Genomic DNA, 27,545 nt, shown 5'->3' with positions numbered 1-27,545 from the left:
CTGTACTCACACACAAATATCCATTCACACATGTACTTACAAAGGTTTATTTTTTTTTAATTAAGAATAAGATTTGTCAATCAAAGCTTTGTAGGGATAAGGGGCCACTAATATTTTGGATGTATAAATGTCAACAGCAACAAGTCCCTGCAATGTTATCCCAAACACATAAACAGGACAAAAGAAGAGACTGAGAATTATCTTATTTTCAACTTTATTTTTATTGTTGACACTATTACAAGATAGAACAACTACAACCATATTAGCAAACCAAAAGGCTGTGCACAGCAACAATACAAAGAAAACACACTGAGATGTTCACAGTCATTGGGTAATGAAAATACGGGTATCCTCATGGCTACGAGATGGTCACACACTGCACATACTCGCAGTTGGGGTAGCCTACTACGACACAATGAGAAGGACCCTCAAAGAAACTGAGAAACACACTCACTGTAATCCCAACACAGCTGCCTCACCATTCCACACTTTTCCACATTTCTTCCTGCTGATGACACTACATACTTATCATGGACAACCTCAAATCGCAGCCGTGGTACACTGATCCAGGTGTTACCAGAAGTTTACTGGAAATACAGCTTTTCTCCACTTCAGTTTCCCAGGGTGTTTTTTTTTTTTTTTTTGTTTGAGTGTGTCTTATATTTGTGATGCAGAGTACAGACATGAAGTTTGTTACCCAAACACTAAAGATTATTACAAAATAACCATGAATCCCCCCCCCAAAAAAACCACTATTTTTAATTGTTTCCCACATTTCTCTTTGTTTTAGATGTTATGCAAATCTATTTAACACTGTTTTAATCACAAATTTGTGCAATGACATGAAATGAAGGACACAGATGAAGATCTTAACAGTTGTTGGGGGTGGGGAATGTGGGCAGATTTTCTTTTTCAATTTTACTGTATTTTCCAATTTTCATCAGATACATAGTATGCTTTTATGATGGTGGCATTACATACTAAACTTTATTATCAGGAGACTATTCCAAGGAGCATAGGGAAAACTTCAAAGTATTTTACCGTAATCACACAGGAAATACTAGAGGAACTACCTTGAATACACGTGACACAGCCGTAATATAGAAACCTGTGCACAGTAACAAGAATAAACAAGATATTAAAGAGTATTTATGTATCTTTGGATGGTGGGGACATGGATTAACTTTCCTCCACTTTTCTGTTGTTTTCCAGGTGTTTCATAATGAGTTCTAATTATGTTCACGATGGAAGTATGAACCTTAACTTTTGAATAGCACTACCATAAAGAACATTCTAGAAGTTTAAGAAAATAATGCTCAACTATAAGCCTACAACAACACAATAGCTTTTGACTATAAGCGTACATTTTAAAACAGTTATAAGTGTAGTACAAATATAATTTTGTGTCCTGCTCTCTCCACCTCAAACTCTGTGAATATCTGCTTCACAACTGTGTGGTTATCACTTTTGAACAACTGCATAAGAACCCAGGGCACTTTGACTAAGTCAGTCTTCCATAGTTTAGCATCTCACTCGTTCCTGATCTACTCCCTTGGTTTCGGTTAGAATGAACACTCACTCAGACTCCTTTATGAGTCGCTTTCTGAAAAGGGTCTAGTGGGGGTGACAGTGTCACTGATAGGAGTCCCCACATTGACCCGGATGGTTACAGCACTGATTTCCATTTCAAGGGTGCATCATCAATGAATCTCTGCCTGTTTCCCTGGGTGTCAGTTCCAGCCTGGTGCTTTCTCTATGCAACTGGCCTTCACCTACACGATGCATCAAAAAGGCCTTTCTTCCACCTGTGCAGGACACTTCTTTCCAATTTGTTTCTACCACCCTGACCTTCCTACCCCTGCTGCTGGTGTCTTCTTCAGTCTGTCTTGTCTCCTTCCTAGATCTGCCGTCATCTTGGAACTCCCTTCTTTGGCTCACTCCTTTCTATTTCTCGCTCTTAGGTCTCCAACCTCTGAAGACTTTGGCATTCACTGAGGCTTTAACATCCTCCCCTATGAGCCCCGGACCTACAGATCTAGAAGAGTAAGAGTCAGATGGGTTTTCCCAGCAGGTAAACTCTGTTCACGTTCTCAGATGATCTGTACATATCTTGTGATCTTTCAAGTACAGATCTGCTTTATTTTTTTTAATTTTTTAAATTTTTAAATTTTTTTTTCCCCAGCCAACTGAAGGCCAAAAAATTGTCTTTATATAGCCATGAGGGGAGGGGAAGTAAAGGAGCGTAAGCAATCCTGTACAGGACGCAGAAAATCTCAAGCTGGGAAGTCAGTTAATGACATCTGGTGACATCGAGAGACAGATGGGACACTAAATGGAGTACTAAGCTCAGAAATACTAAGGAGACTCAATGAGAAAGAACGATGGTAACTAAAGAAATTAAGGCTGCTGGGGAACCTGAGTCCATGTTAAGCTAGGATTAACTAGAAAGAAAGCTTTTTTTGTGTATGTATTTTTGCTTTTTTTAAATGCGATAGACTTGGGGCTGACAGACACATGAAGAACAGGGTTAAGTTTGGAGATACAAAGGACTAAGGGTACTAGCTCCCGGGCACCCAGGGAGCACACGGACTTGTGGCAAGCACAATACAACACCACACAGGTGACTCAAGCGACGCTGCCACTTGTCACTTAAGGCAGGAAGCACACAGCAGTTAATGAAAGGTTGTCATCTGCTTCCTTATTTACAAAGCGAGAGCCTCTCCTGTGGTTCCCAACCTTTCATCAGGCACTACTGTGATCTAGCAATGGTTGTCACCCACTCTTTAAAGGCAAAGACATGAAGATTTACAGGGAAAAGCTTCAGGCCTCATGAATCCACGATCAAACACATGATGAGTTGGTTAGAAAACAAAAGCCTAACCTTAAAGAACACTTCAAATGTAACTTTTTTTGCATGAAAACCATTGTAAGGTACATAAATGTAGGCATGGGTTGATTTGGGTCACAAAGACAAATCCATGTATTGTAAAGGGTTTCACAATCAGTCTCAAGGGGGCTGGGTGCACACCAAGTGGCTGTGGAAGCTAAAATGTCTCTTTTCACACAGCCAGGATTCAAAGACACACGATCTTTCACACCCACACCTTCACAGGACTATCTAAGAGGTAGGGGACAGAACAGTCTATTACTGGAAAGGATACTAATGGGGCTCAAACAATGCACAGTAAAGCTTCCGCAGGATGGACAACACTTACAAATATATGCTAAATTGTTGCTCTCTTCCTCCTCAGGAAAAAAAAAACAGAGTACCAGGCTAGGTAGCTCTGTAGAGTAAACTGTAAATTCTGTAGCACACTAAATCCAAATATATGTATCGCTGATTTGTTGTGATTTGCTCATTTATATACATGGCAGGAATCAGTATGTATAGGGTATGAAAGGGTATCATTTACAGCTGATTGTGGCAACCTCTGTGGTCTTGAACAGTCACTAGGTTTTCCCTCAATCTAGTTACTTAGATGAAATGGAAAATGTATGTTCTAGCTTCCTCAAGTATATACTGATGTTTGATATGGATTGGCTAAGACTGAAGGAGTCTCTGCGTTCAGTCTCTTTTCTTTTCTCAGTTTGACTAAGAGTCTATGAAGTCCAGTATGTATACAGAAAGGTGAATTTTCTATTAACATTATGGGTTGGTTTTGGCTCTCTCTGTGATTTATTAAGGGTCTGGTTCTGAAAGGACTGTTTGGCTTCATTCTTTTTTTTTCCTCAGTCAGAATACTCAACCAGTGTGAGAATTCTGGTGTCGGGCGAGGGAGAGAAGATCACTGAAGAGTTGCCCACACACGTCGCATTTGAAGTACTTGTCATCTGCCTGCTCTGCGCCACCTGCGCTGGTGCTGGCCGGCTCGATGTAGCCAGAGCACTCTCCGGGAGCACTGGCAGGCTCAAAGATGATCACACTGGCGTGGCTTTTCAGATGCTCGCCAAAGGCCGCACTGGAAGCAAAAGTTTCTGTGCATTCATGGCAGTTGTAGAATGGTTCTTCCACCTCAATCTCTTGATCTTCTCCTTCCTCTTCTGGGTCTTCGATGTCTGCACCGTCGGGCTCATCCGCATCTCCCTCTGGCTCTTCAACATCTTCCTCTGGCTCATCCGCTCTCTCTTCGGGGTCCTCGATCCCAGCTCCATCTGGCTCATCGGCATCACCGTTCGGCTGTTCAGCCTCTCCATTGGGCTGCTCGGCCTCTCCGTCGGGCTCAGCAGCTTCTCCATCTGGCCCTTCAGCCTCTCCGTTAGGCTCGGCAGCCTCCACTTCGGGCTCGGCAGCTTCCACCTCAGGCTCCGCAGCCTCCACTTCGGGCTCAGCAGCTTCTGCGTTTGACCCCTGGATTCTCAGTACTTCTTGTGGAATGAGGACATTAGCTTCGACCTCTTGGGCAGTGGCAGCTACTATTTCTGCCCCCCCTTCTCGCTCAGGATGAAACACCATGCGCTCAGTAATGACGGTGTCATCTAGGAAAGACTGCCCGCAATCTTTGCATTCGTACAGAGGGATGTGCTTCCTGAGAGGCTCGGTGAGAAAAGAGGCATGGGTGTAGGAGGGCCCATATTCATAGGGCTCATCCTTATGAACTTTGGTGTGGTGGTCCCCGAGCTGTTTGGCAGTGAAGAAGCACTCCCCACAGATTGTGCATTCGAAAAGCTTCTCTTCGGTTTCACTTCCCTGATACTCGGTGAGGGCTAGGCCTTGAGTGAAAATCTCATCTGACAGCTCATTCTGTTCCAGGATTTCATTATCTCTGTGCTGTCTCATGTGCTCATTTAGGGCAGAACTGTGAATGAAGCCTTGTCCACACTGACGGCATCGAATGGCTGACCCAGGAACAGCAGGATTCCTCTCTACAGTACAATTTCTTCTCGGTCTCGCAGGCAACAGAGCGACAAAACCGTCATCACAGGCCTTCACAGAGCTCTGGTCTTCTTCGTGGACTCTTTGGTGCTCGAAAAGTAGCGAGCTGTGAATGAAAGACTCTCCACATTTTGGACATTCATATAGTTTCTCTCCAGAGTAATTCTTCTCAAATTCACTGACAGAGTGGACGTTAACCTCAGAATGTGTATATTCACGACTGTCGACCAGAGACTTACTGCTATGGACTTCCTGGTGGCTTGTGAGGTCATTGAGATCAGCAAAGCCCAGTCCACAGTCCTGGCATTCATAGATTGCGTCACCAACATCATCTTTCTGCTGCTCTTCAGAAACTGAGACCTGAATGGTAGCATCTTCAGCTTTCTCCTGGCCATGGGACTCTTCACCATGGGACTCTTCACCCTGGGGCTCTTCACCCTGGGGCTCTTCACCATGGGGCTCTTCACCATGGGACTCTTCACCATGGGACTCGTCACCATGAGACTCTTCACCATGAGACTCTTCACCATGGGACTCGTCACCATGAGACTCTTCACCATGGGACTCGTCACCATGAGACTCGTCACCATGAGACTCTTCACCATGAGACTCTTCACCATGGGACTCTTCACCATGGGACTCGTCACCATGAGACTCGTCACCATGAGACTCTTCACCATGGGACTCGTCACCATGGGACTCTTCACCATGGGACTCGTCACCATGGGACTCTTCACCATTGGACTCGTCACCATGGGACTCTTCACCATTGGACTCGTCACCATGAGACTCTTCACCATGGGACTCTTCACCATGGGACTCGTCACCATGAGACTCTTCACCATGGGACTCGTCACCATGGGACTCGTCACCATGGGTCTCTTCACCATGGGACTCTTCACCATGGGTCTCTTCACCATGGGGCACTTCACCATGGGACTCGTCACCATGGGACTCTTCACCATGGGACTCTTCACCATGGGGCACTTCACCATGAGACTCTTCACTGTGGGACTCTTCACCATGGGTCTCTTCACCATGGGGCACTTCACCATGAGACTGGTCACCATGGGACTCGTCACCATGGGTCTCTTCACCATGGGACTCTTCACTGTGCATTTCTTGATCAATGGGTTCTTTGTCCTGGGGCTCAGCACCATGGGGCTCCTGGCCACTGGGCTCCTTACCAAATGGCTCTTTGTCATGAATTTTTTGACCATGAGTTTCTTTATCATGGGGCTCCTCGGCATTAAATTTCTCTTGGGCATAGATTTTCTGTACACTGAGGTTGTTGCTGGTAGCAGAGCGTTGTCCAAACGCTCTGAATTTACGCACTTGTTCTTGAATGAACCGTTCGTGGGCATAACTGGTCTGAGGGTCACTTGGAGCAAGGCTGCGGATGACAGAGCGCTCATAATATCGGCTTCCAGAAGGTCTTTCTCTATCATGAATCTTCTGGTGCTCAATGAGTTCAGACCTACGAGCAAAGGCCTCCCCGCATTCCTGACACTCAAAGAACTTTGCCCTACGGTGGCCTACAAGCAATTCACCAAAAGGCAGGGAGTGAATAACAGAGGTCTCGTTGCTCCTGGGCTCAATGTACTTCTTTTTGGCACGAGCTTTCTGGTGTTCACGAACACTTGAGCTGGGAACTGAAAACGTGACATCCTGCTTAGATTCACGGGACTCCCCAGAAAGACTTGGAGGCTCAGCACGGGATACATTTGGTGTGTGGTAGTTGCTGCTGCTACTTCCTTCATAAGCATTCTCTCTGGCAGGAATCTTTCTTCGCTTAATAATGTCTGGGATATAAATGGAGGACTCTCCTTCCTCATCACATTGAGTCTGGGCATTCACTCTATGACGCTTCAGAGGTCGAGGAGCAGGCAAGCTGTGGATGACAGAGCCCATGTATTCCTTTCCTTCATAGGTTCTCCCTCCAGCGTAGGCTCTGGGGAAGTTAATGCTGCTCGAGCTCTGGGTGCTAGATTCTGCCACTGGCCTTGGCTTACTGAACCCCATTGCGCCATGACTCTTCTGGGCTTCTGCGGAGCCCAGACTGTGAATAACAGACCTCTCGTAGGATTTGCTCTGGGAGCCACTTTCCATGGTGGGGAATTTCAGCTTGTCATTAGGGTTGACACTGATGGTGAATGGCCTGTCATCATCTTCATTGTTTCCAGGTGGTCTTGTTATAGTATGGCTCTTCTGAGATTCGACAAAGGGTCTGTCAAATCCTCTGCCCTCAAAGAAACTCTTTCTGGGATAAATTCTCTGATGATCGCTGGGGTCTGAGCTTCCCATCAATGCATCTCTGGCATTGTTAAAGTCAAACAGCTTCTCTCTGTAAGTTTTCTGGCGCCGTTTGAGGGACTGGCCAGGGACAAAGGTCTCCTCGCACACCCTGCTCCTATTTTCAAATGGGTTTCCTCTAATGTGGATCTTCTGATGCTCCCTTAGGGATGAGAGATGAAGAAAGCTCTCCCCACACACTTTACACTCATAGATTTTGTCTTTCCTGTACATCTTCCGAAACTCACTGAAGTTTGGACAGGTCAGAAAGGGTTCCCCATGTTCACGTTCACGCTCCCGTTCGCGTCCGCGCTCACGCAGCTCACGTGCCCGTGCACGTAGGCGATCGCGTTCGCGCTCACGCTCATCTCTGTCATCTGAGTTGCCTCTGCCATGGATTTTCTGGTGCTCGATCAGGGCGGAACTGTGCAGAAAGGTCTCCTTGCACACCTTGCACTCATAGAACTTATCTTTGCCATACATCTTCTGCAGCTCACTAAAAGTTGGGCTAGGCATGATGGTCTCCTCATCCTCCTGATCTCTACATTCTGCAAGGTACTCTCTAGCATGGATCTGGCGGTGTTCGGCCAGGGCAGCACTCCTACTGAAGGTTTCTCCACATTCCTTACACTCAAAGCGCTTCCCCCCACCCTGGCCTTTTTGCACCTCATTCACAGCCACGCTGTGGATAAAGGACTCGCCATATTCATAGAGGTTCTCCCTCGTGTGCATGATCTGGTGCTCAACGAACTCAGAGATGACACTGAACGACCTCCCGCACTCATCACACACATATGGGTTGGCCCCAAAATCGATCGACTGCGACTCAGAGAAGGAAGGGCTGCTCAGGTTGCCCATGCTCATAGCCTGCCTCATCTCACTACCACACTCAAAAGGCTTCTTCCTCACACAGCTTTTGTGCTCATGACCCGAACCCCTCTCCTCAGAATCAAAGTGGTAACGCCTCTTCCTTTCTAGAGCTCTGCCTCTGGAAACCAAGTCTGCGTTGAACCGGAAGCCTCCCCGGAATGCGCTCCCTTCATAACCCCTCTCCTGGATCACTGACTCTCTTTTGTTCGAGGAACTGTCCTTCCAGTTGTCACTAGGCCTGGGGAACCTCGGAGGAGGACGCTCATTCAGCTCCCTTGCTCTTCCGGATTTGGGGTTGCGTGACACATCCTTGATGAATTTTTCCATTATCACTCCATGAGAAGATTCATCCTCGCAGATTCCACGCCTGTGGGATGGCTTTTTGGCTTCAGGCATGGGTTTCAGACCTGGAAAGAAACCCCCATATGTAATTCTTCCCTAGCCTCTAAGCTCAGGATAGAATTTTCTTGTGGTGTTTGTGAATGTGAAATGTGGAAGTTTCTCCATGTGGAAGTTTTTCCACTCACCTCGACTGGTGCTTGGGTAGGCAGTTCTCTTGGACCTCGATGAGTGGCCTTGTGTCATGTGAGAGTGTCGGTCATCTTCAGCGAGCTGGACTCCTAGTTATAAGAACAAAATGGTGGTTCAAATTTACATCAAAGACTGAGACTCATCACCATCAATTGATTTATTCCCTCACCCACAGTAAATATAAACTGTCTCATATTCAAATCTTGGAATGTCCTTCATTTTCTTCATATATTTTCTAACCTGATATAATCTGCATTTTGATTCCCTTAGTTTAATCACACCTAGAAAATGGTCTGAAGATCCCATGCATATGAATTCAGAGTCCCTTCTTGCAGTCTACCTCCTGCTCTCTCTTTTGAAAGAACCCATTCTTTCTTGAGGATCTCACTATGTAGGGAGGCCAGACCAGCCTCAGCTGCTGATCCTCATGTTTTAGCTTAGCGCACTGGGGTTTCAGGCATGGGCCCCTCTGCTCCCACCCCTACGTTTCAATGATCTTTTTCAATCTACTGTCCAGCACCATATATCCTTGGCTTTATGAGTTTTCACAGCAACTGCGTACTCCCACTTTAGCTTCTGTGCTTCTGCAGGGGTGCTCATGTAGACCTGGGGTCACACAGGAAAGCTCTGTGACAAAAGCCACCACCCCAGTCCATATAATAGATTTTTTTTAAAAAACCCAAACCTCACTGCTGCACAGAGGAGCAAGTTTGTCAAAGGACTTACTTATAAGTCCAAATATATGAGCATGGACTCAAACGACATGAAACAAATAAGGTAACAAAAGGCTCCGCTGGTGGGATTGAAAGAGGCCAAGGGAAGTGGGCTCTTACCCAGTGAGAGCAGCTTTCTGTAGTTCTCCAGGTTGTCCTGAATCGGATTCTGAGGCTTCTTGTCCTCTTTGAGTTCCACAACGTTCTGGTATGACTCAGCATCCTAAAACATCAAACACAGGCCTCTCAATGGAATCTGTCCCCATGGATGTTCAAAGAGAGAACAATGTTGGCGACATGGGAGCTACGTATATGGAGTTATATAGGAAGTGCTCACGGAATTTGGGGTTCTGAGCGATCCAAGGCAAGTGTTACTAGGGGCCTACGTCGTACCTACCTTGTGCTACACTCTGAGGCAGATCCCAAAGACGCATGACACATATTCCTTGCCCTCATGCAGCTTATAATTTGGTTGGAGAGAAAAGACTCATGAAACAATTAGAGAACAGTAAACAGTAAATTGGGACACAGATAATAAATGCTACATGGCTTTCTTGGAGGGACAGTTCAGGGTGGGCCTGAACAGTGAGCGAAGGTTTTTACAGAGATCCTCTTGTGGGGCCTGAAGTGGCAGGTGAAATTATGGTTATGTGCAGAGGGGGTCTGGTGGGAAAGTCCATGCAGGCTAGATAATCAGCATGCATGGTGTACTCATGGGAACAGAAAGAAAATGCACTCCAGCAGACATCTTGTCGGACTCTATGGTATAAGTTCCCTTTCCGTTTCTCTGTTACATGGCATGTCTACACTGTTGAGTTTCCAGTGTGTATGGCTTCCAAATAACTCAACTCACTGGAAGCTCTCAACTACTAGAGAGCTATCTTTTATCTTAATAGATATTTCTCTCAAAAAGAAGTACAAAATTCCTTGTGATACTTAGGACCTGAGTGTAAAGGTCCTAAGAGACCTTTGCTTGTTACCAGAAGGCGGTACTAGAGTTTGGGTGTCCTGCTGAGCTGCAATGCCATGCTGATGACACTGAGGCCTGAAGGGATGCTGGAGTCTGGGGATGGGGCTGTGGGAGTCTATAGGCTTTGGAGCTGGAGAGAACTGTGGGGTCAGAAGCAGACCGCACCATTTATGAGCTGTGAGACCTTAGATATGGAAACCTTTCAGAGCCTCAGATTCTTCATTGTAAAATGGTGAGAACTTGCAGTATTACAAAACAGTGGGTGAAGTTCTGTGGTGTGATTATTGCTTAAATATTAAGAAAAATTGGGCAGGAGAAGCATTAATGTTTTGATATTAAATTTATCATTGCTCTATACCACAAAGGGACTTGAATTTTAATAGGAACATGGGAAATACAGAAAAACAAACAAACAAAACCAAAACTAGGAATCAGAGGTAAAGAGGAAAACTTCACCTATGCAACTGGCCATATCTGGTCATCAAGCAACAAACAGCAAGAAGCAACAACAGCAATTAGGACAAAGAGATAAAGCAAAGCTTCAGAAATGAACGTTTTTCTCAGCTCATGCTGAAAATTAGGACAACAAACAAACTCCAAAAATTAAAACAACAGCAACAAAAAACTCCAACAAGATTCTGGAAGAGTTGCAACCTTCACAAAACCAGCACCCCAGATTTGTAGGTACATATTTTTATTGGCTGCCCCTCCACTTTCGATATGGTAAACTCCTTAGGGGTAAGTGCTGTGTGCTACTCAGTTTGTGGAAAGCCTTGGCATTTACTTACAGTGAAAGACATGGCCAGCGGACACTCAGATGTCCCTAAGGTACCACAGGAAACCAGAGCTCCATGTGGACACTGACTGGTATGGAGCACAGAACTTAAAGAGTTTGGGAGTGTAAGAGGAAAAGTGTCACCATCCCTGGGGTACACAGAGCCCAAGGACAATGGCAGATGTATTATTTTTAATTTTACTTGTCTAATTTTCATACTCTGAACAAAATTTGCTTCTGTAAAGCAAAATGGTGCATCTGTATAAAGATTAGTGAGCTGCAAACAAGTTTGAGTGACACAGGTGACCTGAGAGCCAAGCTAACATGCACAGTTCAGGTCTTCACACCATGAGTTATACACTTGAACCACACAGGTGACCTGAGAGCCAAGCTAACATGCACAGTTCAGGTATTCATACCATGACTTATACACTTGAACCACTAAGGGATTTACATGTGATTAAAGAGACAGCAAAAAAAACTTTGTTTTGCACAACCTCAAAATGTGATTTGTGCCATCTAGTGCCCTTGTCTCTACTCAGAGTCAGTAAGAATCAGCAGCATCTAGATGTTTGCATTACGTCATGGTCCTTGGTCAGCAACTCAAGACACATTGTCAAGGAAGAGACTGTGAGCAACAAAACTAGGTGAAGTTCACACCACCAATCCAGCTCTGTGTGCCTTAGCCATCTCCCTGGCTCTTCTTTGGTTTACCAGATGTCTGGCTTCCTTTTAGAAACCGTCCATTCACCCTAAAGGATGGGATCCCCTCCAACCTAAGGCCAGGACCATTCTTTCCCAGCCCTCAGAGGTCAAGTATTGCTGCCTTAAAGGCATTTTTCTTGGATCCAAATTGAGACTCCATGCTGTAATGTATGCTAGTGTCCTGTTTCTTTGAGAATGTTCAGAACACTCATCAGACATGCAGCGTTTTTATATGAATATATGAATATTTACACGGGCCACTGATAACAGTATCTCAGAGCAGGGATTCTGTTTGTCTTAGCCATAGTTATGTTTCGCAGATGCTTAATTGCAAAGGAAATGAAGTCTCTGCCTTTGGTTCCAACCTCTCTTCTAAGGTCTACTGAAGATAAGGTTCTCCTCCTTTTCTTCCTCCCTCAAAAGCCAATGCAAACCCATTGTCCTCTCCTTTTTCCCAATCACCCTAACACATACTGCCCCCATGACTGCTGTGTTTGCTACCATAGTGTGCCTACCATGTGCCAGACACATAACAGGAACTCACAACACATACAGGTGTGTGAACCTCACTGACTCCTCACAACGTTGCTAGAAGACAATTGCCACATCCATTTTTACTGATGAGGAAACTGAGGTCAGGCGTGATTGGGTTGCACAATCCCACAGAGCACTAGGTGAGAGAGCCTAGTTTTGTACACCGTTCTCATCAGCTCCAGAGCCTTTGTTCTCCCTGCCCAGTCAGCTTTCTAGACTCACAAATTTTATGGCCCTGATTTCCTGCGGACCAGAATGTCTAGAACCCCTTTGCTACTTACTCTAGCAAGTGACACACACTGAGGGGCAAGCACTCCTTTGGTTGTATGGATCAGTTTAAAAAACAGTGACCTTGGCCACTGGTCACCTGTGGGGATGGTCCCTGCCTTCTATTTAGAGTGACTGAGGGCTCTCAGTCATAAGTGGGTATCTAGGGACAGATGAATACATCCTCAGGGGAAAGACAGGTATCTTTGTTGTGAAATGAAGGTAGGTTTTCTGGAAAGAGAGGAAACCTGGGCATACCTGAGATCGAGATTCATAATCCATGGAACGTCTGTCATCATCTCTTTCTAGTCCAAAATGTGGTCTTGACATCACAGGAAGAGAAAGATCCCGCTGAGGCAGCCCTAGGAAGAAAGAAAGGCATCAGGGGCCTGCAAGACCTAGTCCAATAGAGCAGGGTTCAAAAACTCCCTGCCAACCTCAGAAGCTACCTGGGAAATGAGTGTTTAAAATAATGGGTGTGTTTTCTCTGCTTTTTATAGAAGGGCCCTACAATACCCGAGGGTCCCTGCCTCATCCTTCCTTTCTAATCTTAGAGTCAGAGTCATGCCACAAGTTGTATAGGTCCAGGTGTGCTGTTGTATTCTTGTTCTCAGCTGTTGACTCTCTTTCGTGCCCCAATCCAAGACAAGAGAGGACTTAAAGCCCAATGTAAATGTCTGTTATGATAGAGAAACACCTTGGCTAATCTACTCTCCTCAGATACCAAAAGGACCATAAACTAATAATGGTGAATGTGACAGACTTGAAAAATCTCTTCCTGATTACAATTTTAGGATGCCCTGCTGATAAATACAGTCTCTCCCAAGTCCAGGGGGGAACAAGGCATAGGTTCTGGTGGCATGAGTACCAATAATGCACCGAGATGCTCTTTACTGGGAGCCTACTTCTCTTTCGGTCAGTAAAAAGACTTAAGTGGGGTGCTTTGGTGTAGTGTCTCCCCACATTTCATGAAACCATGATGGGTAACATGTATTTGTTTTTCATGATCATGCCTCTGTCTGTAGTATTATTTCATTTTTGTAGCAGCCACAGTATGTTTTATTTAAAACAATGTATATCTGCTTAGGAAAAATGTTGTGTAAACAACAGGATTGGCTGAAATACACTTGTTGCTTTGCTGAGAGGAAATTCAGATGCTAGAACCTGGGTCTAAACATTTTAGCAACAGGAATATGATCGAAATTGAGCATTAGGGTCTCCCACGACCTCTGTGCATATGGCCTCTGCCCTGAGCTACACGCCAGCAACAACTTACTGCTTCTGGGGCTCCTGATGTACGGCCAGCGGTCTCGAGGCTCCACATCTCTGCTTCTGCCCCTGCGCTCCAGGTCTCGCTCACCTAGGCAGTTCAGGTTTTTGAGCAGTCAGATGTGTTTTGACATATCTGTGTTTCCTTTGTGTGTGCACACATGCCTCCCTTGATGATATGGATCCAAAATGGAAGGTTCTAGACTCCCAGGTTTGGTAGCTACTCTGCAAGCTTTTCCCAAGTAGGACTTGCTTCACAGCAAGGACCCAAGATAAATCTGTAAGCTAGCTCCACTTCAGACCTCCCAATTGTTTTCTCAGCTGCTAAGTTCTCAAGTCCAAATTCAGGAAAAGGACCGTAGACCTATGTCTAGCACAGGCAGCTGACTTTAAATTGCACAGTATTCTATTGTAAAAAGAAAGCAGAATACATGTCCCACTTACAAACAATTCTGCTAGCATGGCCTGAAGTAGATACTAAACAGTATAAATATTTTATTGTTTAAAACGCCCTGCATTCCATTCCATTGTGGGTGCCTGTTTTGATACAAAACTGTCTCCGTTAATCTACTCTGCTCCAGACTCTGTGTGATGCTGAACACTCTGGGGTGATTGTCTCAACGGAGGCCTCGGTGCCTCTGCACCTCTTTATGTGACATCAGTGGGGTATGGTACTCACTGCTGAAAGAATGAGATGGTCGAGGGGGTGGGGTTTCTCTCCCACTTCGGCTCATGTCGTCGTCACTGTTCATGTCACTGCTGGTGTCGTCTAAGAAGACACCAAACGGGAACTTAGTCTTTTGGTGTAGCCGGCCTATAGTCTCACAAGCAGCCAAATCCTAACGGTTTCAATGGCCAGGTCTTTCATGCTTCATCTCAGCCCTCTTAAGTGGCTTCAATCTCTTCCTGCTACTTAGAGACTGTGTAGAGAACATGGCTGTAACCATCTCTCCTCTACCCCCATACAAAAGTTCCAATAGGCCACTTCCTGAGGTACCATACCATGATGGTAATAGGAGGTTCTCTCCCTAATGGACTTCCTACCATAAGATGTCCACTTGTCTTCTGCTGGCTTGGTGGTAGTTCTTAGCTGGGGATAGTTTTTTTTTGAAGAGTCATTTAGCCACTCAAATATGGAGATATTATGAGCTCAAATCTAGTGGGAGGCCCTATTTCCTTGCCCCACAAGAGAGAATAAACAGACCAGTCATTGGTAGTTCCAAGACATGACACAACACTAGCAAATACTGTGTAAGCCAACTAGCATCGTTCTCTGTAGTGCCTCACCTTCGTGATGGTACATCTTGTAACTCTCCAACAGAGTGGTGAGTTTTTCACAGTTGTCTGTTTTGCTCACACCCAAGGGCTTGAGCGTTTCAGGGATGGTCTTCCCTTGCTGGGAGGGTCTGCCTGCAACCAATCAAGGCAGAATTTTTAGAGTCTGAGCAGGGTTTTCTGAGACCCAACAAATTCCACATGTTAAGTTTCAAAGCGTCTGATGAGAGAATTCAGACCAGCTGGGTCTTTACCCAGGATGGCATCTAGTCAAGCCACTCTAGCTCACACAGAATGTCTCAGGTTTGGTGGGAGACAAGTGATTTGGAGTCAGCCCTTCTCAGATTAAAAGTTCTTATTTGGAGGAACTGAACGCACAAGTCAATAGAAAGATTGTGGCAGCCTGTGATAATACTCTTGGACCTGGATATTAAAAGGAGCTATGTGCACATCACGGAAGTTGAAGGGTGGTCTGCTCAGTTCTTTGGAATAAGAATTGCCCCAGAACTACATTTCGAGTAAGTTCATGCTAACTGGTTGTGTTACAATGGGCACTCCCTCTACTCTCTTGGGCTGTGTCATCTGTGAAATGGGAACAGTCCTTTAAGTACCTACAGAGCTTATGTTGAATAAGCTAAGATTCCTGAGAAGTTTGACTTGCCAATGCAAAGCACAGGGAGCATGCTCAAGGCCCTAATCAAGACTGAGACTGGATATTAGTGTTCCCCGTTAGCCAAAATGTTAAAGGGGATAACATCAGAGATGGACCTGACCTTGCCAGTTCTGCCCTTAATGTACTTACTGCAGCACAATATACAGCCTGCAAATACACAGCTGTCTGAACAGAAATGTTAACGGTGCTCAAGTATGAGCACCGTAATAACAAAGTATTCTGGATTCTGTTTTTTACTATCTTTAGGACTCTGAGGCTGTCTCCACAGCATCCCCTATGTGTGCTGTCTCAATTTAGAGGTAATAAACCCAGCCTCATTCACACTAACATTTTGAGTGCCAAGAAGGTATAAGTGCTTGGTGGCTCCCAGCTAGACAATGATGGAGATTTCTATTTTCTGTTAGCTCACCTAAGTGTACAGAGAGGCCAAGAAATTCCCTCCATAGTACATAAGCTTCTAAGGGGTATCAGTACCAAAACTTGGTCCTTTTGGAGTTGGAGTTAATATCATTTCCTTAGGTACCTTCCAAAATATGTCCAAATATGTATCATGATTATTCAAAACTAATTGGGCTTATTTTTTTATGTCCCAGCAGTAAATTGGTTACCCAACTGAAGAAGAGCTTTGCTTCCTCGGTATTTAATCCCTGACCCCTTGCTATCTGACACAAAGTCTGATAGTGACATACAAGTGGCATACTGATTTTGATAGATGAAAATCAACTTATGCAGCTGTGTGTAAATGTTATCAGTAATGTCGATGAGACCTACATAGCTCATAAGAAGCATGCTAACTTCTGTGCCAAAAAATGACATTGCTTTTCATAGGAAATTCAAGACTCTGGTAAACACATATAATCTTTCTTTAATATGCTCAAGATTATTTGACCAGGCCAAAAGGCTAGCATTTAATAAACAAGAGCAAGGATGAACAAAAGATTTACATTTATGTTTATGTGTGTGTTTGCTGTGGGTGTGTTCTTGGTAATAGATAAGGTATAGTCTATCTAACAGTGAATTATTATGTAGCTTTAAAAGAACAAGGCAGCTAGCTCTGAGTAAATGGGTATAAGATGGTCTCTAATACACTGAAATACTGAGACATTTCAGTGCTTAATAGCATCAAATGAAATACTAAGGCTGAGAAGGAACTCTGCTCAGACTAAACTGCCCAGACTATTTCAGAAAGGCCACCAGTACAAATGTCTGAGTTTGTGGGTCCCAGTAATTGGAGGGTGGAGGTAGGGCAGTTGATAAGATTAAAAAGTATATATATGAAATTTTCAAAAAACAAAAGATTTTCCTTTTAAGGAGTACCAGATCACAGATGCACTGAAGATGACTGGATACAACAGAATTCTGAAGTACCCACATATATACTCTCTACTATTTCCCCAGGGGAAAAGTTCATTTATCTGTCTCGTTGTATTTTTAGAACAAATCTGTCCTAGACAAAACTGCAAAATATTTAATTAGTATAGTCTAGCAAAATTGTAAAAATTATCCATGTACATGAAAGGCTACCCTACTAATTCAAGGATGCTGCATTCTTTAGTGTAGACTTTACACACAATGAATTAAAGGGAAGACTGGGAGCCCATGTGCATCATTCCATATTTCAAAGAGCTTGCAAACTCCCACCGTCTTTTTTAATAAAGTCTTAGCAAAACCAAAGACTAGATTTTATTCACACAATAAAAATGTACCTCAAATAGATACAAGCAAATAGATTATCAGATACCACGATGTTCCTCCTGAAATGGGGGGAAGGTATTCCCTCTACCACAAATACCATTCCACTTTACCTTGGAGGCCCTGACTAATGCAACTAGAAGGGGGAAAAGCTGTAAATGGTGTACTATTTTGGATATAATATGATATACTACATTGTATTATTTTGAGCTAAAAAACCCTTACCTGTACATATAGCAATAGAAAGATCCCATTAACAGCAAAAATAAATAAGTTCCCATTGATATGCTTTACAAAGAACCTACAAATCTAAACAGACATTTTAAAATGTATATAGAGGCACAAAAATTTCTAAATAAATTAAGGCATGTATACAGTACACTTTCACACATTTACACCTCCCTCCCTCCCCCTCCCTCTCTCTCCCTCCCTCCATCCCCCCCCCCCTGTCCACATGTGCAGAAAGATGGGGACTGTTTGCCTGTAATGCTATCCTGATGTTTAAAAACATGTTCTGCCCAACACAAGGAACATAAGGAAGGCCCAACATGCACTTATGTACATTCAAATACAGGGCTTAATTTACTGTTACAGGAAGAATTTTTAAATCAGAAAAAATGATTATTTAAATGCAAAATCTTCTTGGGACTAAATAAAAGGTTAATTGCACAAAAGAGACAAGAGTGAACAGCCATCACTTTATAGTGTTGGGTCTGCTACTCAAGGACTTGTTTCCAAGATTAGACAGCTGTTTTACCTTAGCAAAAACCAATGCTAAGCCAAATCTCCTTAAAGAAATTACGTATTTCAATTATACTGTGCCAAATGACATCTGTGACCTAACCAAACTAAGTCAGTGCACCCAGAAGAGAACCTGCTTCCTGAGTTCATTAATAACCACAAGGGAGAACAAAGTCTTTTAATGTGTGAGTCACATCTTGAGATACATCACAACCTTACTTCCTAATTACAGATATATGTTCAATTACTACAAAACACTATAGAAAACATAAGCCACACTGGTGGTCAAATTTACCACTATTGCTAAAGCTTTTTATTTTCATTTTTATTTATTTATTTTAAATTTTATATTATTACATATGTATGTGTGTATGTGTAATGTGTGTCTACATGCCCATGCATGTACATATAGAAGCTAGAGGTTGACTTTGTATGTCTTCCTCTATTACTTTCTACTTTACTGTTTGAGACAGTCTGTCATTGAATATGACCACTTTTTTTTTTTTTTTTTTTGGCAAGGATCTCTGGCCAGTGAGCTCTACCCACCCTTCCCAGTATCACCCTGCTATAATGACATATAGGCTACCACACCCAGTTTTTACATGGGCGCTGGGGATCTGACCCACACCTCTAACTTGTCAGCTATGCCCCAAGCCCTATTAAACCTTTTAAAACCTAGACATGTGTTGTTCTTACTAAAAATACACTAATTTATGGGTGCCTAAAAACAAAACAACTCCCCCAAAACAAAAACAAAACAAAAACCAAACAAAACACTGCTACTTCCCAGGAAACAAAATCATAGATGAGGAGCTCAAGTTTGAAATGTCTGGTAAATGATCTAATTTCACATGAAAACTACTAGCATGTGGTTACTTCAATGCATTGGAATATATATTATAAGCTACAAAAAAATGTTCGAATCCATGGTGACAGATCTTGAAAAGGAGAAACCAAACTCAAACCAAATCAAAACAAAACAAAACAAAAAACAACTTACCAAATCCCAGATTGATTAAAAAGAGAAAAAAGAAACATTTTCTAACTTCTATTTAGGATGTTATTTTAAATTCACAATTAATCTTTGGGTCTGGTTATTTAGATGTTTTAATAATAAAGCTCAAAATTAAAAAAATATTTTAAAAATTAGAAATCTAGTGTTGTTGTTCCCTAGTTTATTACTCCGACAGCACAGCTGGGGTACCCCTGACAAGGTCTCCTTCCCAAAGCCTGCCCCTGACACCCTGTTGGTATTTGCCTTTGCTTCCCCAGTGTGTGCTCAAGGGACTGGACCCCTTACCAGACTCTTACTTCATCCCCTTTACAGACCAAAACTGAATTCTGACCCCAAGAAAAACCTATTTCTTTTGTTTATTGACTCTCCTCTATCCCTGCCTTACACACTTCCCTTCTGCTTCTTCTTCATGAGGGAACCTTAGCATGTGTGGTGTATTGGCCGACATCACCTGGGTGGCTCACATGACTGAGCTAGAATGAAGGGAAGCTAAAGAGAGAAGCCAAATAATGTGGGCTTCTAATGAACCCACCCTCTCATCCTGGACAGAGAGGGATCCTGAAAGGTGTCTGGTTATCTTTTGAAGAGTCTGTTCACAGACATGGAGACATGAATAGCTTTGTTGTAAGGAGAGTTAAGTTTCACTTATGGGTCAGAGCATAGGAGGCCATAGGTCAGTGGCACTGTATATTAGAGAATGGTATAGCCTCTGTGGTCTTTATGGCAAAGTTGATGCCAATCTTGGAAAATTTTATAATCCTTTATTTCCATCTTACTTCAGAATGAGAAAAAGAGAGTGGGCTGGTAGGTTAGCATAATATGTAATAAGGACAGAGATCATTAGGTATCCTTTACCACAAATGGGGGTGGGTGGGATTATTTTTCCCCTCAAAATAACCATGGTGAGCATTCTGATGGGCAGGAACACACATAAGGGGCTAAATTTCTGGAACTGTGTGCTATGAGAGAGATCATGTGACCTCCTGGTCTTTGGTCTCAGGCTTCCACATCACCAGAGGAGAGGTAAACGCCACCCCATCTACTCCTACCCCATTTCCACTTACTTACTTTGTGCCCTCATCATGGCGCACCTACGTTAAACCCACTAACTCATTAAACCTACCTCCTTTAAAGGGGGCTGGAATTGAGAACTTTAAAGTCAGGAACCGAGGAGGTTACTCTTGTCATCTCTTGAGTGTGCAGTCTCTCCTCTCTTCGTGTTTGTTCCAGTCTCCTGCCTCTCTGCAGACCGGCATTCTCTACTTCAGTATGTCCACGGGATCCAGTGTTGTCTCTGTCCCACACCTAACCTCACCTCCAAGTTTAAGTGCCCTAACACTGCAAGGGTCATCAGTCTACATCCCTTCACCCAAAATCTGACCCTAAAAAGTACATACTACAGCCTGATTTGTCCTACGTGGGTCTCAAACTCACATATGCTGAAGGGTTACCTGGGACACTTACAACAAAGGTAGATACCTTTATTGTGGGACAACCTAAAAACTGGATGCTTCCCTAGGACATAGGCATTTTAACTGGAACTCTAGGAACTTGGCTCTGCTATTACCTCCCTAAGTTTAAGTGTGTAGCCTGGTCCACTCAAGAACAATAAAGGGGTATATATGGAACAATGGGGTGTTTTAGGGGGTGGGGTAGTAATCTAACACGGGAATGTGAGCAAGGAATGAATGATCTGTACCCTTAACACTCAGGTCAAGGCTGGCCCTAGTAGTTGGACTAGTAGCTCTTTCAGGTCATCTTTATAACATTCTGGGCTTCTTCTACTCAGTACAAACTTGGCACTTACCACACTCCAGCCAAATCATTTTCTTGTTGTCCATTCTTGAGGGATTTCCCCCAAAAGTTTAGACAGAGAGGAAATAATGCCTAAGATTTCAGTTTCCTGAACAGCACTAAGACAAGGCTACTTTAAAGACACAAAATGCCTTCCAGACCAGCATGACATATTTGACCTTATCTGAATGACCAGCTGATCTTATTTATTTTATGGGATAGAGGCATGGGAGTTTAAGCCACAATACATAGCTAATCCACCCATCTACAGGCAAGAGATCTTCTCTAATCAGACGTAGCCTGGATGGAGATGGTGGAGAACTGGAGCAATGGATAAGGGGTCTGGTCTTTGGATTGCCATGGCAATGACATCACTTTGACCACCAGGTGGTTGCACTGGGCTGTCTTAAAGGCCAGTGCTATCAAGGTTCCTCTATATCTTTTGCTTTTAATTTTATACTCACCCATCAACCTCCTCATTTTGCTTTCATTTCCCATGTAGGTTTGCCTACAGGGAGAAGAATTGGCTGATCACACACTTTCCATTGTCTGGGTCCCTGCTATAGTCCTCTCCCACCATAAATTTCTGGACCAGATTCAAGGGAGCAGGAGTGCTTTGTTTCAGTTCCCACAACAGCATAGTTCTAAGTCAGGTCCCTGTGCTTTGTAAAATGTGGGTCTACACACATGGATCATTTAGGAAAGGGAGATCTCTAGATCTTCATAGGCTTGAACACCACACTGGATCGGTGGGGCCTTCCTATGGGCCAGGAGAACACCAACCCAGCTCCAGGGCCCCACTCTGCCATGTCAGCCCCTCCCCAGGCAGCGCTCCCCTACAAGCATAGGCAGCTAGTTGCTAAGCACATTTCCTTACGTTCCAGGTAACAGGAGCTCTCATTCAGTAGGGGTCATACCACTCACTTCTGGAGTGCCAGAGTCTGGCATGAGTCTGTCACTTAGGCTGAGTGTCAATACTCGCAGATGGATCGAACAAATGGACAACCTTTGGATATTCTGCTCACTTCTCCTCATCATGTGATTCATCATGTCTGGTCTGAATCAGTCAGCAAACTAGTAAAAAAGGGAGCAAGTTCTGTGAGGTCTCCCTTCTTGGCAATACTCCAATATGCCCCCTTCACATCTTCCAGTGATGGGACTTGAAGCCAAGCCACCTCTCACCCAAACTCAAGGTGGTCTCCCCACAACAGGTGTGTCTACCCTGCCCTTTGCACCTAGCAACCAGATGATTTCTATGTGCACCATATCAAATGTTCGCATGATCTTCATGTCATTTTTATGGTGCAAACACCTCAGTGGCTTCCCATGTACTTCCTGTTAAGCCCAAACACTTACCATTGATTATAAGTCCTATCACAATGAAGTCCTCAAACTCACCTTTTCTCTCCTCAGTCAGTTGTAATTCACCTCTTCTCTTGTTCTAGGCAGCCTGGGTTTTCAGTTCCTCTCTTTGCATCTCTCAGGAACATCTTTGAGCCCTCTGATCAGTTTATTCTCCCCATGAAACATACCATTTATAATCCTTCAGAGCTCAACTTTAAGATCACCAGGTACCTCAGGGAGGTACGTCTCCCAGATTAAGTTACTTTCTCCATGCAAATGTGTACTTTCAAGGGCATAAACCATACAATCATATTTTGCACATTTTAATTATCCCATAATACTCTTTGAAACTACTTTTTTAAAAATTGAGATGGTATCCCTAGGGCATGGTACATAGCATATACTAGACTGATGGCGGGTGAAAAGAATTTCACCTGATTCTTAGTTGCCCAACAAAAGGCAAAGAGGAAGCCTGAAGGAGCACCTGAGTGTCAGGGGAAAGATAAGCGACTGGAAAGGATGGAAGAAGGCCAAGGGGGACATCCTAGCAAATTCTTTACCCACCAGACAGGTATGAGTGTTCTCAGAAAGTACAAATGGTGCTCTTGTAGTTCTGTAACATATATGTACATCAGGAAAATGTCAGTGTAAGGAAGAGAAGAAGAACCTTCAAACATGAGTGTGGTACTCTGAGGTGTGAGAATCACTCACCTAGACCAGCCACCTAGCTGTTAGAGGACCTAGTTAGTCTTCCTCTTGCCAGTTGTCTCCAAGAAGGACAGGAAGATCAAGAAGGTAGAGCTGTGAAGAAGAAAAAAGAAAACATAAAGCACCCAATTTATTTCACACTTACAGTGTTCTTTGGGTAGAAAGCAACCACTTCTTTTTTTTTCCTACAAAGGTAGACACCAAAACGTGTCCAGACCACCCAGGATGAAATGTCATGAGTAATAAATTATTCCTGACACAGGCTGTACCCTGGACTCTAAATTATAGCCTTTTTCTACATGAAGGGCATTGAAGAAATTCCTTTGGTATCTTGGTAACTTCAGGGGTATTTGGATTAAGTAATGAACCCCAAAACCCAGTGGGTTACTAATTAACCATATGAAGTCACCCATCATATAAATGCAAGAAAACATTGCAAGTGAAAATTAAAAGGGAAACAAATGGCCAGGGAGGGGCTTAAAATACTTTGATAGTCAAAGTAGCCTTCTAGTGGCTTTAACAATCATCTGGGTGTTGCCAGTGATTCACACACCACGCCCCTTTTCCAGGATCCTGAGCTGGGCAGTTAGGTGTGATTCCCTTCTGCTGCCCTTGTATGCAAATATTGGCTCCAGTCGACATCTGCTGTAAGATGACACCTGTACAATGAGTACCAGATGCCCCCTTGTGGCCAACAAAGATGGCGCCAGGGCGAGGCGGGCGCTGTGGTCAGTAACAGAGAGCCCCTCCTCCTGGCCTGCCTCCTGCAGCAAGCCCAGATGTCATTCAAAATGACACTGACAGAATGAACACCAGACGCCCCCTTGTGACCAACATAGATAGCGCCAGGGCGGACCGACTTCTGTGGCCCAGTCACTCAGAAAGAGCTCCTCCTCTGACCTGCCCCCTGCAGCCAACCTAGCTGTCATTCAAAGACTGCTCATGCGCCATAAATGGTAGGGCCATAAAAAATAATACCATGGTGAACAGAGTTGTATGGTCCCTTAGACCTTCCCTCTGGCCTGCCTCTAATGGCCACTGCAGCTACTACTTAAGGTGACAGCAGCTCAAAAAATACTAGACAACCCCCAACCATGACAAGTAAAGATGGCTCCCAGGTGGGCAGGATTCTGTAGTCCGGATCAGAGCTCCGCCCTCTGGTCCTCCTTCTGCAGCAAAGCAAGCTGTCATTCAAGATGGCTACTGCACCATAAACGTCAGCAAAGATGGCGTCCGGTAGGCGGGGCTCTGTGCTCATTTTGAATGCGGGAGACCACGCCCCTCTGGCTTGCTTCTTTCAGACGGCCAGTCTAGCGGTCATTCAAGATGACACCCTCACTTTAGACACCGCCTCCCCATGGCCAACAATGGTGACGCTAAGGATAGACGGAGGGGTGGGAGGGGTGTTGCACCCATCAGTAAGAATGATAACCCCTTCTGTGGGCTTGCCGCTTGCAAGACAGCTTAGGTAGCATGTAAGATGGCGCCTGCGCCATAAACGCCAGCAGCTGCTCCCTTATGTACAACATGGATGGGGCTCTGTGGTCACTCAGGACCATACATCCTCTCTCTAGCCTGTCTCAGCCAGCCAGTCCAGCTGTCAATCAAGATGGCACCTTTACAGATCACTCCAGACACTCCATTTATGGCAAACAGATGACGCCAAGGTAGGTTTCCAATCAATCATGACAAGAAAACTCCTCCCTCAGCTCTACCGCCCCCAGCCAGCGTGACTGCCATTCAAGATGGCGTCTGCACCATAAAGATTAGCGGCCAGCTGTTCCTAGCAAAGATGGCGCCAAATTGGGCGGTGCTCTGTGGGAACTCAAGACCAGATAGCCCCTCCCCCTGACCAGCCTCTAGCTGCAAGCAAGTCTAGCTGTCATTCAAGATGACGCCCGCTGAGAACTTCATAGGCCGGTAAAGCTGTTTGGCCAGAGCCCCACCCTCAGGCCCAGCCCCCTGAAGCCAGATGGGCTGTCATTCAACCTTGTGCCACACTATATCAGCTGTCCATCTTCGTAGCCCCGCCCTGCCACTCCCTTCTCCACCAGAAGCCAGCAAAGATGGCGCCAGGGTAGGCGGGGTTTTGTGGTGACTCAGGACTATAAAACCCCTCCTACTAGCCCGCCTCTTTGCAGCAAGCCCGTTCAGCTGTCATTCAAGATACCTGCAGAGCATCAAAGCCCCACCCTTGGGCCAGCAAAGATGGCGCCAGAATGGGTGGAGCTGTGAGGCCCTGCCACTCAAAATGATAGCCCCTCCCTAAAGCCCACCTCCTGCAGTTAACTGGGCTGTCAGTCATGAAGGCACCTATACAGTTACTGTCTGTATCGCGCGAACAACCAAGAAACGTGAGCAAGATCCTGTTGTCTCTGTGAGTCACTCAGGACGACAGCCCCTCCCTCCAGATGGCCAGGCAACACTTTTAACTGCTCACAACCCCCACAGAGCTCCTCATAAACGGAGCCAGATACAGCCGAAGGGCCAAAAGACCCGTCAGTTGATGTCAATTTGAGGCTCTGCAACCAAAACCGCGCCACAGAAAAACGGAGTGCTTGAGTTTGCCGCTCCGTCGTTTAAATGGAAGGCCGCGGGGTGGCAGCATTCGTGCGGCAAACTAAGTACTCTGCTTAGTTCCAACAGATGCCAGAGGGTCTGGGCCACTCGGCCAGTCAGATAAGACAATAATTTGGGCGCATCTTTACTTCAAACTAGCAAAGGAGGAGATATGAGATCGCATCCCATATACTTAAGCTATTTCGCCCTTTTAATCTCTTTAGCGCACGCTAAAACCGCGCCTGCGCGGCAAATCGGCTGCCATTTCAAGATGGCGCCAGGTGGGCTGGGCCTGCTGAGTCCGCCACAGCCCCAGGTGGGCTAACGTCACTTGGTCGTAGCCCTGCCCCTACCACAGGCAGCAAATCAGGATAAGCCTGCGCAGCAAACCTGCCTCCACCCTCCAAGATGGCGCCAACTGGGTGGAGCCGAAAAAGTATCCTCTTTGGTCCCGCCCCTTAGCTGCCCTCAGCCCCTCCCACCGCCACTGCGGCAAAACAAGGCCCGCCCCCAAGAACAGTGCCGCGCTTAGCGGTCGATGGCTAGATCGGGAAGACCCTGCCCGCGAGACGATCGGGCTATCGGGTTAAACGCATTGCCTTTAGACTCTGCTGAGCAAAAAAATGAAGCCCCAGAAGAAGTGGTTCAGAGGTAGCACTCTGATGTCCACTGTGGTGGTCTTGTGGCAGGACTCCTGCATCATCTGCGTGGCCATTAGCCCCGCAGGCTAGACCCGGAGCCTGGATTCTCCCGGGATTTAGGGTGGTTCGCCCCTACAACTCTAAAACCTTAAGATCGCAGAACCCTGAGGCTCCGAGGCCTCGACCTACAGAATATCCCTTAAATCCCTGTCACGTAAATGGCATCCCTGCGGCAAAACAGCCGCTCCACGATGATTCCCCCTTCCCGAAGGCGCACTCTGCAGCCTTGTCAATCATCCCTGGCGAGCCGTGATACGGGTCTGCCGCCCCTGGCCCGCAGCATCGCACCCTGAACACCATCTGAACTCTGCAGACAGTATTCAAGTGGGTGCAAGCCGCTGAGCAGGCAGGTGGCCGGCTGACTCACCTCCCGGAGCACCGCACTCTGCGCTCACACCCCGACCAGGGTCGGCAGTCTAATGCACCCACACTGAACCGGGCGCCCGGCGGCGCCACCAGCCCAGGGTGGACATCTCTCCACTTCTCCGATACTCGTCCTCCCGCGACTCCTGACTCCCCAGCGTCTGCAGCAAGGGCTGCGGGACACCTCCTTGTCAGGGTCCTCTGCAGAGGCGGAGCTTTCTCTCTGACCAATCCAAGACCCCGTTCCCCGCTTTGGGCCCTCACCACGCCTCCCACACCCTGCCAATCAGACTGCTGTTGTCAAGGCAACAGCTTGGCGCCAAGGCACGGAGTTGACGTCAACGGAGTCCGCGTTAGGGGCCCCCAAGCAGAGTCTGGAAAAGGGGGATGGGATGTGGGTGTGAAGGGATGCATCCCCCCCAAATGAAATCGGGGTGAATCAGAAATATCTACTAATGATGCCCCAATGCAAAACCTGAGAAGAGAGAGGGGGAAAAGGACAATCATATATTTGTCTAAAATCGGGAAAAAGGAAAAATCGAGGCAGAAACACATACGTTGAGGTCTAACCACGAACGATAAAGGTGGAAGAAAGGACTTTTCCTGCAATACCCAAGCACTAAGCTAATTTCCTTAATAAACGACGAGATATTGGAAATCAACAAGGGAAAGACAAAAGCAAACCCAAAAGGGGGCAAAAGAGACTGCAAGTCACAGGACAATACAAATGGCTGGAAGAATCATGACCTGGCTGTCTGCATAGCGAAACGCCAACCTGAGATACCGGGTGAAGGCGGTTTATGGCAGCGCGCTGAATCGCATGTGGTCACCCACCATCGCACGAATCCACTGCATAGAATAGCAAGAAATTGCAAGGGGAG

The 27,545-nt window shown here is 45.4% G+C and overlaps 1 protein-coding gene across 1 annotated transcript; it reads right to left on the bottom strand.

The window, feature by feature from the left end:
• Window positions 1-215: 215 nt before the first annotated feature.
• PEG3 (paternally expressed 3) lies at window positions 216-26,806 on the bottom strand. The gene is made up of 9 exons (XM_080941617.1): window positions 26,669-26,806; window positions 23,045-23,134; window positions 15,087-15,209; window positions 14,479-14,568; window positions 13,807-13,890; window positions 12,789-12,892; window positions 9,400-9,502; window positions 8,563-8,655; window positions 216-8,442 (listed from the first exon to the last, which is right to left on the bottom strand). Exons 3-9 carry the CDS (start codon window positions 15,100-15,102, stop codon window positions 3,743-3,745), a joined length of 5,190 nt encoding a protein of 1,729 aa, XP_080797743.1. The 5' UTR covers window positions 15,103-15,209; window positions 23,045-23,134; window positions 26,669-26,806; the 3' UTR covers window positions 216-3,742.
• Window positions 26,807-27,545: the final 739 nt, after the last annotated feature.

Source organism: Micromys minutus, assembly GCF_963924665.1.
Source record: "Micromys minutus genome assembly, chromosome: 30".
In the NCBI taxonomy this organism is placed as follows: Eukaryota; Metazoa; Chordata; class Mammalia; order Rodentia; family Muridae; genus Micromys; species Micromys minutus.
This window is presented reverse-complemented; position numbering and strand designations above follow the sequence as displayed.

Coding starts and splice junctions, on each gene's coding strand:
- PEG3 (XM_080941617.1), bottom strand. Junction 8,656..9,399: donor CAGAAAGCTGCTCTCACTGG/GTAAGAGCCCAC, acceptor TCTTATAACTAG/GAGTCCAGCTCGCTGAAGAT. Junction 8,443..8,562: donor CTACCCAAGCACCAGTCGAG/GTGAGTGGAAAA, acceptor GTTTCTTTCCAG/GTCTGAAACCCATGCCTGAA.